Genomic DNA, 14,246 nt, shown 5'->3' on the forward strand with positions numbered 1-14,246 from the left:
TACCTGTATATACTGGCACACACATGTGGTTCCTATTTTGCTTTCAAAAGAATTTTTGTCACTCATAAGTGTGTGTCTATGTATATATCATATGTTTCATTTGTCTTTTTCCTTTTTTTTTCTGTTTAAAGAAAAGTTATCAGAACAATCACCAAACTTTAGTTCATGTTACTAAAAATTACATGAAAATTGATTACATAACACATTAAAAGTAAGACACTAGTAGAAGAAAATGCAAATACTTCTTTTAGAATTAATTTAGGGAACTTCAATTTTGGACAAAAATGACCATGTTAATAATTAGATGTCAAATCTTCTTCAAATAACATGAACAAGTTAAATGACTATTATCTATAATATTTATTAATAGAGAGAGCAAGCGTGTGAGAGAGAGCTCTTAATCATCATACTTATACTTGCATCATGGTTCTGACTATGGTGTGTGGTGGCAAATAGTTAAATTTCTTTATTCAGCAAGGAAAACCTTATTGCATCTGCTGAAAGCTACCACAAAATTAGTGAATTGCATTGTTTTGTTGGATTTTATGATCTTGGCATTCTCCCATCCACTAGCCATAGCAGGACCCTTTTTGTCACCTGTACGTCTTACAAATAACTTACTACAAATAGGACTACAGTAGCAGCATTTGTTGAATGATGTAAAAGTGCACTTTATTAATTTGCTGATATGAAAAAGTTTGAAAATGAATGGCTTTGTAATTAGTGAGCTGTAAATAGTGAGTAGAACTTTAGAAATTGTCTTATTTTGCGAAAAATGGACTTGATTGTTAACTACAGCACTTTATCTTGTTGTAGAAAGCCTAGTTTTGTGTAAGTCTGGGATGTTTGTGTGTAGTTATGTACTTATTGCTGCAAGTTTTCTATGAGGGGGTTGACTCTTTTATTACTTGTTTAGCGGTAACGTCACGTTTCTACTAACAAAAACTCCTTCAGGATTTGGGTATCTAATGGAACGTTAATTGTGTAATTAAAATTACAAGTGTTGCTCTGCAAGCATGTGAACAAGGGAATATAGCAAGCACATGAGACTATTACCAAATACTGGGCTAGGATATAAAGTTCTTGGAAGGGCTGCTGTAGAAGCCACGGTATGATTTTTGACACTGTCCTACCAGAACTGTAACATTTTGTTAGGATAATCATTTAACTACCACATCTCAAAGGCTAAAAAGTATCAGAAGCAGTGATGTTACCGAAGCAAGGAGTATAATAAAGGAGTGGACCCTTCCCTTCCATAGCTGTGTGAGAGTCTCTCATACATCAGTTTACCATCGTTTCATTCCATCCATCCAGGAGACTACACAGAAACAGAGAGGACTATGTGGAAAGAAGTGCTGAGTTTGCAGATGGTTTGCTCTCAAAAGCTTTGAAAGACATTCAGTCTGGAGCACTGGACATAAATAAAGCAGGCATACTTTATGGCATACCTCAAAAAACTTTACTTCTCCACTTAGAAGCCTTACCAGCAGGAAAGCCTGCACCTTTTAAAAATAAAACTCGAGATTTCAATGATAGTTATTCATTTAAAGACAGTAAAGAAACTTGTGCAGTCCTACAAAAAGTAGCCTTGTGGGCAAGAGCTCAAGCAGAGCGCACAGAAAAAAGTAAACTCAGTCTACTTGAAACCTCAGAATTAAAATTCCCAACAGCTTCCAGTTACCTCCACCAGTTAACTCTACAGAGAATGGTCACTCAGTTTAAAGAAAAAAGTGAAAATCTACAATATGAAACTTCAAGCCCTACTGTACAATTAAAAATTCCTCAGCTAAGAATAAGTTCTGTGTCCAAACCACAGTCTGATACTGCTGGTCTTCTGGATGTTATGTACCACGTTTCTAAAACCTCCTCAGTCTTAGAAGGATCAGCTCTTCAAAAATTGAAAAATATCCTCCCTAAACAGAACAAAATTGAATGTTCTGGACCTGTAACTCACTCAAGTGTTGACTCCTACTTTCTGCATGGGGACCTCTCTCCTTTGTGTCTTAATGCTAAGAATGGGACAGTAGATGGAACCTCAGAAAATACAGAAGATAGTTTGGATCGTAAAGATAATAAGCAACCAAGGAAAAAACGTGGCCGCTATCGGCAGTATGACCATGAAATAATGGAAGAAGCAATTGCAATGGTAATGAGTGGGAAAATGAGTGTTTCCAAAGCACAAGGAATTTATGGGGTACCTCACAGCACTTTAGAATATAAAGTAAAAGAAAGATCTGGAACATTGAAGACTCCACCGAAGAAGAAACTCCGATTACCAGATACTGGCTTATTTAACATGACAGATTCAGGGACTGGCAGCTGCAAAAATAGTAGCAAGCCTGTGTAGAATAATTGTTAGCAAATTGTTTTGTGTGTGTGTATGTATGTCTGTATACACACACACTATGTGAGAAATACACATGCTCACTCTGACAGAAGACATGAAATGATACAGTTCAAAAACCACATACATGCCTTTTGAAAAATAGTTTTATTCAGGGTTTTCACTGTGGACAGAATTATAGAGTTACTCACTTAATTCTGATAGTGTGTATTTAATATACTCCTTGTATAAATAGGTGAAAAGATTCAGGTTTATTTAGTAGTCACTAGCATAAAGATGTTTTGGGAAAACAAGTATTTGTCATGTGAAGCATAATTTTTAATTGGTGAAGAACCACTTTACCCATTCAATTATCCATCTTATTACGGAAATACACAACCCAGGGTTAGCAGACTTTTATAGTTCACAGAATACTTGCAATAAATTGTAAGTAACTCAGATTATACACAGCAAGGAATTTTTTTTAAAAAAAAAAAGATAGTTCCTCACAAGGAAGTGGATTTGTGAAGTATTAGTAGGATATAGTACATTCTGTGAAAGAAAAAAGTTCGTTATTTAAATATCCAATACAAGTAAGAAAAACATTTCATTACAAAAATGTGTGTTTAGCAGGCATAAACTGCATTTTTTTATCATTTTAAGAAAATTTTGTTGGTGGTTTAGGAAGAAATTGGTGTTTACAAAGTGTACACTTATGAAATCTGAGAAATTACTGTAGTTATAGAATTATTAAATATGAAATAAGATGGAATACTAAGAGCATAAAATAATTTAAACTTTAACATAATTTTCCTTTTTAGTTTGACAATTAAGGTAACTTGTAAGGTTTAAAAAGAAAGTTGGAATGCATCTTAGAGCATGTTCATAATGTGCACAGAATGAGCTTGAGAATGGTTTGGGTTTGTTTGTTTTTTTGTTTAAACGTGCTGGTTAGTTGATGTTATGACTACTTAAAATTTATTTAAGGATTGTGTCACACTCCTATTGAAAAACCTCACTGTAACTGTAATGTATTTGCTGCTGTGACATTTCAAAACATTTTCAGTTTATCAAAATGAATACCAAGTTACATTATCATCTTGCTAATAACCAAATTTGCAGTTCAGGGTCTTGATAGAAATACAAATATGAAACAGTGAAACTGTTTTGAACTTTCAATAATATAAATTCTTTATAAATTTGGTAGTTAGAAGTTAGGCAGTTCATTTTAAATATGTAACTTTTAATAGAATTTAAGGGAGACCAATTACCTTCATATTGCAGTTTTTACATGAATTTCTAAGTATTCACATTGGACTTTTTATCACACTTAATTTTTTTATGTAATATCAAAAGTATATGTCTACATATGAATGGGGGCTTGCTTCATACATTCACTACTGAACATCAATGCCCTTTTCCTCTCAATATGTAATTTTTTCTGTATGTATCTATTTTGGCATTAAAAAAAAGACTTTCTCCAACTTTTATATACATCTTACACATGCACACATTTTTTTCCCCGCACTTAAATTTGCATGTGTATGGGTTAATTATAGAAATTAAATGTGACCTTAGATACATATAGCACACATCAGGTAATTTCATTTATAGATAAACTTGCCATTAAAATCAGTGGAGAGCATACTGCAATACTGGTGGCAAAATCTAGCCCATCTATTAACACTACTGAAAAATGACAACTTCCACTTTAAAACAGAATAATCCTTTGAAACTGCACTACCAGTATCTCAGTTCTTTGGTCTCTCAGATCTATACTGAATCTTCTTCAGTCATTAAGGTTTACTTGCATATTACAGAATGAATCTCTCAGGCACATGATGATTCTTGGGGTGTCTTGTGCAGGGTCAGGAGTTGGACTCAGTGATCCTGTTGGGTCTCTTCCAACTCAGCTTAATCTGTGATTCTATGATTTTAAGCAGAAATGTACCTGATAAGGAGTTTGCAGAACAGCAGATGTCAGGGTCATCTTTTGTTTTAAAAGAATTAAGCCATATTTTGTGAGGGCCAGAAGGATTAATTTGTGAATATATCCCCACTGAAAAATGCAGCTGAAAAAAAAAAAAACCTTAAAAGTTTCAACATCTTTATACAGTTTTACTTGCAAAAAACTGGGGCTTCAATACATTGCCTAATATTTGTACCATACTGATGTTTTCTACTCCTCAGACATTGTTAGAAATTTGAATCAGAACTTTATATTGAAGGCAAGTGACAGTACTCTTTTTATATCATTTAAAAGATGACCTGACCAAAAATTTAACAGGATTCATAAAATCAGGGATCATTTTACTATTGACTTAACACTACTCAGTAATTTTGTATGTAATATTATAATTAATTTTCAACATTTTAGTACTTGTATTTATTTTTTGGTCAGAAATAGTAATTAAAATATTTTTTGATAGTTTATAGATGATACTCAACCTGTAAGTGTTTAAAGAACAGAATTATTTGTCTCTAATTATTAGGCTAATGTTTAATTACACAGCTAAGGAAAGGCAGGGAAATGTGTAAATTCTCCTCCCCCAACCCCTATGTATTTCATTAATGTCATTTAAATTACATTTTGAACTGTTTTATAAATTCAGTTACCAGTCACTACTTAGTAATTGACAACTTCTGAAAATTACTGTTTCAGCAGAATTTTAAATGAAGGCGAAAGCAAGCCCTACATGCTTTCTACTTATTTGAATGTTTCTCAAGTATTTTATATTAAAAAACAGTGCCTCTGTTTTTAGAACTACTGCTCAGTAAAGTTGTTTAAACCATTTCTGGTAGCTAATGACAATTTTATATTAAATTGTATATTAACTTTAGTGAGACTGATTTTTTTAGTTGTTTACAGTACAAATACTTGTATTTGTTTTTTAATTGCAGTATTTCCATTGTCGCAGTAATTTAGTAAAACTCTGTGGCTGCCTTGATTTTTGACAGATTTTTGTTAACAACTGATTTTTAGGCAATTAGTTATATTTATGCATAAATCAATTGCACTATAATTCATGAATTATTTATTACAATATTTTCTAATGAATTCCATGTATTTGTCTTGTGTTGTAAATGTACTGTAATTCTGTTTCTTCTTTGTGTTGTTATATTCCTAAATCTGATTGTATGAATTTAATTGTTTAGTTAACGTGTTTCTACGTTGTAATTTGTAGTAAAGCACTTCAATGCTTTTGCACATAAATTTACAACACTGATGTGTGATTGATTTGCTCATTCAGTAAAAAAAAAGAAAGAAACAAAAACCTGTACACTGACTTATTTGACTTATTCCTGAGGCACAAGTTGATTACTAGTGGCATAAGACCAAGAACTATACAAATTAAGCTCATAATGACTAATTTGCTATGAGAATTTTATCAGAAATAGTAGCTTTATGGAAGGATGGTTTCTTTTCTCAGAATTGATTAATTAATAACGAGAAGAAAATCAGAAAATTAATTTTCTAACACCCCCTTTAGTTAGCAGCTAAATATTATAAATAGTATATAGCTTTTTTGAGGTGCTTATTTACGTAATAAAGTCAGAAAACAAACATTTGTATAAGACAGATTTATATTTCTATAGTAATTCCATGCTGTTTGTATGAGTACTTGAAACTATGTTCTGTTCCAGTTTTGTTCCTGTTCCCGGTCTGTAAAGATCTTGCTAGAGTGATCTGTCTTCTCTGTGGCTGAGATGACAGGGGAAGGACCTCTTTTGGGAGTCCTCTGATAGAGCTCTTCCCTGATAGTTTTTGCGGAGGAGGAAAAGTTTTACTTTCTTATATGTAAATTAATAGACTGAAGTCTGGTAATTAACCTTATCACATTGCTGCCTTTGTGCCATTTTTGTAGTCTAGTTAATCCCACTCCATGTTATTAACTGCCCCTATCTGCCAGAAGGGAAATATCATTCCATACTTAACCTTTGCCTTGAGCGATACAAAAGGTACAAGGGTAGCAGTGCATATTGATCCTCTCACCTCTTAACCCCTCGGTTTCCTGCCCATTCTCTCCAGCCATCTTTTTGTCTGTGGTTTGGAGGAAGTGTGCAGTTTGTCAGAATCATAGGTCTTCCTTCTATGAAATTATTGCTTAAGCCTTTTGTCCTGAGGATAGTCTAAACTACAGTGTGACAACACAAATTTAATGAGATACAGGAAACTGAAGTATAATTCCATAGTTGTCTTGAAAAGTGACTAAAAATTAGTATGCTTAAGTATATTGACATCTCTACAGGGAGATACTTCAAGGAAAATATGTTGCTTTAATGCTTGAATTTGTTTGTGTAGTAAGCTCTGCTCCAAACGGTCACCGAGTAAGAGCTCATTGTGTTTTTACAAACTTGGAAGATCGTTTGGACTGTGGAACTATTGCAGTAGAATAGATGAAAGTTGTCTGTTGTCCATCAGCTTTGGAAGCTAACGCATGTTAAGGGAAAGCAGATTATAGATGTCACACAAGGGTGGATAGTCAGGAAAGAAAAATATCCATTATGGCTGTGATAATCAGAATATTGCTCTATACAACAAATTGATCCCCACATATCAAATTCCAAACCGTTTTGAGGCCTCTGGATTATTTGATTGCTCACTTTGAGAAGGTTGTAAGGCTCCAGAAGTTTCTTTCACCAGTGAACAGACTTTAAATAGCAGTTATGGAAACAGGCCCTCTATAGCTAAAGCTCTCCGGTGAAACAATAGGCACACCTTGTAAGTCTAGACAGACAAAAAGGTACCTGATTAGAAATTCAGTCTAAAAAAAGACTGCTATAACTGTCTTTTTAGCAAATCAGTACTTAACAAATTTACTCTGGTTTACAAACATAATATGGAAGAAGAAGGCCTAGTGGCATGTTTATGTTATGGTTTTTTTAATCCTTTCAAAACATTAATTAAAATCATGATGGTGGGGAGGGCAATTACTTTTTGTCCTTAACTGTATTATTAGAATAAGCTTTCTTTTTACAAGTGTAGTGATTTTGATACCTTGTGACTCCTGAATTTGTTGGAGTAACAGTCAGTTTTTTCTCAGTGTAGTGGCATTTCAAAAAGAGTCAAATCCTGACACTGACACTCCCTTGAATAATGCAGGGTTTACTTTAGATTGCAAGTGCAAAGAGGACTTTTTTTCTTTTTAAGACTTAATAGTTTCAGATTAAATTTAATCACAACTTCAACTAATACCATCACAATTATCTTATGCCTTTATGAGTTATTATCATCTAGACACCTGATTTTGAATGTATACAATTGCATACTGAATATTATAGGAGAAGGAAAACAAGAGGCATTATATATACACATTTGGCTGGTTTTAAGCTCTAAATTTTAAAATCTGTCTAGGACACTAAAAATCCAAGATTGCATGTAGTAAGTTCCAGTAAGAAACTTGAAGCTGAAAGTTATTGATGCTAATAATTTTGGGTAGGATTTACTTAAAGAATAGGTAACTATATTTAAATACAGCACATTTAATTTTAAATATGTTTGTTCATTGATCAGTACAGTTGTAAAACAAATCAAAATGAAAATTTTTTGAAATATAGGCTTAAATGCAAAAAAATTACAGGGGATAACAGTAGGGAAAAACGTTAGTGTCATGTTCAGAGTTTGGTGATATGTTTAAACTATGCATACTTTTCTAAAACAGAATTCTTCCAACATTTTCTGCTCATGCAATTGGTTTCAATAAAACATTTGAAATAGGTGTTAACTATCTGTTGATAGTTGCTATCCAGCATAAGGATTTTGTATTTAATTGAAGAAATACATGTATTAATTTCTACCATGGAAATTTTTCAGCTTTTCAGTATAAATGATTGATTAGGTAAGTAGTGACATTAGTTTTAATAATTTATAAGAAATTGATTAAATAGTTAAAGTAGTATTTTATAAGTTGTTTTTTTTTTTTTTAGTTAATACATTTGAGAGCAACTGCTCAGCAATCTTTAGATACAGGCCTACCCTGTTTAAAGGATATTTAAAGGATATTGACTTTTATCTCTACTTATTCCAGTTATGATTATCTCTCTTTCTGTTTAAGGAATCTGTGTGTGCACACACGTGTGTGTTTAATATATTGCAGTGAAGAGCTTGTGATGTAACACTGCAATTTTTTTAAAAACTGAAAGGGAAAATTTTATCTGCTAAGAGTGCTAGGCTATTTTTTTTTTTTCCATTTGCCATTAGCTTGTTAAGTGTTCTTTAAAAATAAATATAGAAATAAAAATGTCTTTAGAAATACCTTTAAGTGTATCCTGAAGAGCACTCAATACACTTGAGTATTTAAATATCTAAGAGTGGGATTCGGGAGATATGGATCCATTCTTTCCTCTGCCACAACCTTGAACCTCAGTCATTTACCTTCTCTGTGCCCCCAGTTAGTGAAATGGGAGTAATACCAAGCTTGCCAGGTTCTTGGTGAGGTTTTCTTTCACTAATAGTTAAGATAGTTGGAAATACCAGAAAATTAATGTTGTAGTTACAGTTAGATTCCAGAAGCTGTATTTCAAATTATTCTTTCTGCCTCTTATTTCTTCATGATTATTTTTCTTAATGGTAGTTTAGTCCTATCACTGATAAGATGCACATCATTGCTAGTGACACTTGCAAGTATGATTGAATACTGCAAATATAACAGAACTGTTTTGTAAATGTCAGGCTTTTAGGCTTGAGTTTAACCGTATAACAAACATTAGATGTGGTGTTTTACTGTAATTTATATTTTGTTTTGATTTGTTTTCATTTTCAGTTCAAGCTCAACAGCTGATGCAAATTCAGAGGAAACAGCTAATTTGGAAAAAGGAAAATCAACCTTAAACAAAGTTTTGGAGTCTTTTTGTTCATATCACTGGCAACAGACTTTGGCTATGTTAAAATTCCTAATACAGGATGAAAATGTTCCTATAGTTTGCAGTTGCAAGCAAACACATTTGGTCCACTCTGAAACTCCCACTTCCCCTACTGAAGAGGATGTTCACATTCCATTTTGCAGTTGCAATGGACACATGCTGACAAAAAGGTGCTGTTCACAAAATCAAAGGCCAAATACTTGTTTACCACCTCTGTCTGTTTGTATTAAAGATTTCCATTCTTTGTCATGCCAAGCTGTAGCAATTGGATGTATTAAGACAATGGTGAACAAAGCATGTAGTTCTCCTAAGTATTGTGCTGACCAATTGCAAAATTATAGCAGGCATTCTGTGAAAGCAGCAGCATGTACATATTCATCTAAGGACTGTGACCTCTTAAGCAGCATTAAAAATTCAAACAGATCCCGCAGCCCTTCGCCACCTCCACTGTCACCTGTACACAGTAAAGAATTTGAATTGTCAGAAGGAATGGTTATGGATTTTCCAACTTTAGACAACAACAAGCTTGAAATATCCATCAACCAGCCTCCATCCCTCTTGCCAGCTGAAGGAAGCGAGGGAGAATTTGAGTATGAGGGTAAAACGTGCAAAGGAAAAGAGATTGATTATTCAGATGGAGCACTGGTATCAGCAGACCAAGAAAGCAGTGATGGTCATATGAACTCTGAGAAAGGTGAACATTCTGCCATTTTTCAAGATTTAATGGACCGCATTAATGAGAAATTGAAATCAATAGACACTACAGATTTAGCAACAAATCTTGTAAAACTTTCAAGCAGTGACAGGGCACCAGAAAATGATGTCAAATTAGGAGACTTCATATCTTCTCTTTTGCATAATGCTAAGGCAAGTGATTACAGCTTTATGGAATTACTTCACCAACATGATAAACAAGTGGAAAATAAAATTATCCAGACAAGATTTCGCAAGCGTCAGGAAACTTTATTTGCAACATATAATTCTCCTGATTCACCAGTCATTCGACGACAGTCTTTGCAAATCAAGAGGGAGCTTGCAAGCCTTGATGAAACTCTTGTAAGAAAAAAGTCAATTTCTGAGAGAAATACAAAGAAATCTACAAAAAAAATTGATAAAATGCATCCAAATAAAAGACATAGTTTTACTGTGATAGAGGATGAGACTTTGCAACATCTTGAAAGTAATCCATTTGTGAATTGCCAAACCAAACCAGTGTGCTTTCCAGTACACCAAACAGAGTCCTTCAAACTACCTCTTACTAATTTTCAGACCAGCTCCAGCTTTTTGGTTCTTTCAGAAAACAGTGCTATTGCAGCCAGCCAGGCAAAACTCCTAAATACACAAGGCGACTGTGCAACATTAAAACAGACTGGTCAGATTCCTCTGAAGGATGAGAGTAATGAAATCTTGGGTAGAACTAAACGTAACATTGTGCCTCCTGGGTGGTACTCTGTGTATGTAACAAACAATATCATGTTTAGAAAGTCATCCAGTACAAAAAAGTCTTTAAAAAGTTTGGAAAAAATAAAAATAAATAAAAATGTTCATGCTGAAAGATGCAGTGACATAAATATAAGCAAAATTGTGAGAGACACAAATCTGCAAGTTGTTGTGGAACGTTTAGAAGATACAATAAACTTAGCCAGAAAGACTAGCAACTCATTGTTGGATAGTTACAAAATAAGCCAAAAATTAAAAGATAATGCTTATGAACAGGTTATGAACCCAGCTACTAGAAGGGGCTTACCTTTCACTCTGAGTGAAATGGAATGCACAGGACAAAGCCTCCTTCCACATTCACATGTGCCAAGCAGCAGTAAAATCAAAGCAATTTGTGTTGCATCAAACACAGAAGAAACTGTTATAGATCAAGAAATTAATGATGGCCTTTTGAAATCTCTGACCTTTAATTCAAGCTGTTCAACTTCCAGGAATGGGGACTTGCATGTAACATCTGAAGCCGGGGAGCTCTCATCTCCCTTAAATTACTCTAGTCCTATTAAGCTTATGTTTGTCTCAGAAGTTAACAGTCATGAAGGAGTCAAGTACACTTTGACATCTGCAGCTGCATCTTCTAAGGGAAGCACAGATCTCTGTTTGTTTCAGGGGCACACAAAAACTTTGTTAGATAAACAGGCAACAGGTGACCTTTCTCATGCAGTCTGTGTCAAGGGTTGTGATTGCAGCGAAAATGATACTAAAGAGGGGTCAAGCTGTGTTTATGCAGAAGCAGTTACAAGCTCTTGTCCCGTTGGTCAAATTAACATAAATGACTCAAAAAAAAATGATGACATTTTGGAGAAATCGAACAGTAGCAGTGAATCAGTTTTCAAAAGAAAACCTGGTAGACCAAAGAAAATAGGTCCTCAAGTAGTTAAGCAGGTTAAGAGACCTATTGGACGGCCTCCTAAACCAAAAGTAGACATGAGTGGAAGCACAAAACCTAGACCTGAACTTAGCTGTGGTGCTAAAAGCATCAAGTCTGATGCAGCAGCAATGGAAGAAGTTAACAGCAACAAAAATATTACTGTGACGGTTGTTTTTGGAAGGTCAAGAAGAACTAAGAGACATGTTTCTGAAGGTAATCTAAACCTCATCAGCATTCTGCCCACACAACATATTGATTCTAATTTTGCCAATGATCCCAGCAAAGCAAGGCACAATGCAGAAACTGGAAATGCTTTGACTGAAATGGTAAAGGTCTTTCAGAATCCTTCTACTGAAAAGGAGGTCTCTGGTTATGACTATGTCAGGCCTATCAAGAGTAATCTGGCATCACCACATCCTTGCAGCAATGTTATACGGCAGATTAAGAAACCATTAACCACTGTTCGAAAACCTGGAAGGCCAGCAAAAGTAAAAATTTCTGGCATATCAGTGACTGTCAGTAGACTTTCACCTCAGGAAAGAAAAGTGAGCATCAGCAATGGCTTGCCTCCTTTACAACAGCAGAATGTGTTAAAAAACATACCACAGGAAAGAAAAAATCAACTGTGCAATAATATGGGTCAAGTAAAGAACATGCAGAAAGATTCTAGAGAGGATGGATCACACAATGTTACTACAACAGTGTCGAGAAAACGTGAAATTCCATCGAGACACTCTGCTAGAGACAGAAAACCTTCACTGCATTTTTTGCATTCATTAGCCTCTTCTAGTGCATTTACTTGTAGAAGTGCCTTACTACATAAGTCCTACAAACTCCATTTGAAAAAAGCTAAAGAGCGAAAGGAAAAACTTGCGCAATCAAATCAGAGTTCAGCATCCAAAGATACCTCAGAACTGAGAAATTCAGGAAATGCTAAAAAGGATCTTAAGGATGGTGAATTCGGGCCCATTAATGAAGTATCATCAGATCCCATTTTTTCATCAAATCCCTCTCTCAGGTGGTGGCCTACTTCCACTTCAAGTGACACCTTGTTGGAAGAACTAAACAATAGATTTGAACAGATGACCAATACCTGGTTGAGAGTGGGGGGAAGTGAGTTTGACAAATGTGTATGTGAAAAAAGGGATCCCATTCAAAAAGAGTGTAATACTGAAATGTCAGACCCTTTAGACTCCTGCCTTGTAGAACTTGAAACATCACCCATAAAAATGCTTTTCCAGAAAAAGTGTAATATGAATGAACTCTGCACCTGGTTTATGCAAACTACAGAAACACAGTCTCTCTCTCTTGTGAGAAAGGCAAATGCTCGCAATCCCTTAGAAGTAGTTAATACTAGAGAGATAAAGATGGAAACTAAACAATCTGATCCTAGTACTTGCCCTTTCAGAAAGCACTTTAAAAAGTTTGCACTATCCTCCCCTTCAAAACCAGCAGGGAAATTGCAAATATTGCATAACATGGTGAGGTCTCCAGTCTTAAGCGTGAAAAGTAATTTTACTTTAGCCAGATTAAAAAGAAATGAATTTAAGAAGTTGCAGCATGATAGGTGGGGACAAACAAAAAAGCTCTATAATCAGACTCCTGGAGGTTGGAAATCAAAAAGGAAAAATCTGCAGTTATTTTGTCAAAGCCAGTTGTTTAAAAGTACAAGTGGGGACACCAATGATGAAACACCCAAGCTCCAGGAGAAAAATACAGTAGAAATCCAGCCCACTCAGACTTTGATAGAGTCTCAGAATAGCCTCTTGCCAACTGAAAATGAAGCCAGAGATGCATTTGTTCAACAGATGATGGGATCTTCTGACTTTAACCCACATCCTGGTTTAGCAAATATACTTAAGTCACATTCAGAGGCAAATGGAACAATTCGTTGCCAGCAAAATGTTAGAAAAGAACAAAGCCAAGATAAACTGTTTCAAAATACTTGGAAAGCCAAAACCTTTAAAGACTGTAGGATATTTCTGAAAAAAATCAACCATATTGAGCAGCACAATTCATTTAAGTTAAATAATGTCATTTATTCTCCTGATGCTGTTGACAGTAAAAGCACTCAGGCCTATATGGAAGAAAAAAGACATCCTCTTCTAAGGTCCCATTCTACTAAACAAAATACATTAAAGAAACAAGAAAATGAAGTGGAAACATCTAAAGGATCTAGTTCTTGTAAAGTGACTGAAAAGCTGGATGGCCAGTTTCACAGCAGAAAATTAAGTAGTGATGTAAACCAGGACAATAATCCTGCTGGTAGTTCTGAAGGTCTTACTAGAATAAACAAAAGAAAAAGTCCACAATGGGAGACCACTGATACAAATTTAAGAAAAAGGCATAAGAGACAATCATGCAGTAGTGGACAAATGGCACCTTATTACCCAAAGTACCAAGTAGGTAAGTTCTTGTTCCCCACTTCATCTTAAAATTGAAATCCTAAAGGATTGAAGAAGTCAAACAACTAAGCACTTTTTTTTATTGCATGTTACTCATTTTAATTTCAGAAAAGTCATGGAATTAAACATTGCATAACATCAGAATAATTCAGAAAGTGCAATTTAAAAATGTTTATAATATTTTGCACCATTCTTTCAGCTCTGATAAGCTAACCAATATAGTTCAGACAGACAAGAAGTCAAGTTCTGACATTCTGAAGTCAGTCACAACTGACTATTGACTTCA

At 34.5% G+C, this 14,246-nt stretch overlaps 1 protein-coding gene across 8 annotated transcripts in view; it reads left to right on the forward strand.

Moving 5' to 3' along the window:
• LCORL (ligand dependent nuclear receptor corepressor like) overlaps window positions 1-14,246 on the forward strand; it is an 82,005-nt gene that overhangs the window by 50,719 nt on the left and 17,040 nt on the right. For 3 of the 8 annotated variants that reach the window (XM_058837529.1, XM_058837527.1, XM_058837528.1), the window contains exon 7: window positions 9,088-13,961. The exons of 2 other annotated variants lie outside the window; for them this stretch is intronic. In XM_058837529.1, coding sequence (XP_058693512.1) covers window positions 9,088-13,961 — 4,874 coding nt within the window. Of the gene's footprint in view, window positions 1-1,314; window positions 5,574-9,087; window positions 13,962-14,246 lie in introns of those variants that run through there. 3 more of the 8 variants (XM_058837531.1, XM_058837530.1, XM_058837534.1) reach the window with 3 other exon arrangements.

This window comes from Poecile atricapillus, chromosome 4 (genome assembly GCF_030490865.1).
Source record: "Poecile atricapillus isolate bPoeAtr1 chromosome 4, bPoeAtr1.hap1, whole genome shotgun sequence".
Taxonomy (NCBI): Eukaryota; Metazoa; Chordata; class Aves; order Passeriformes; family Paridae; genus Poecile; species Poecile atricapillus.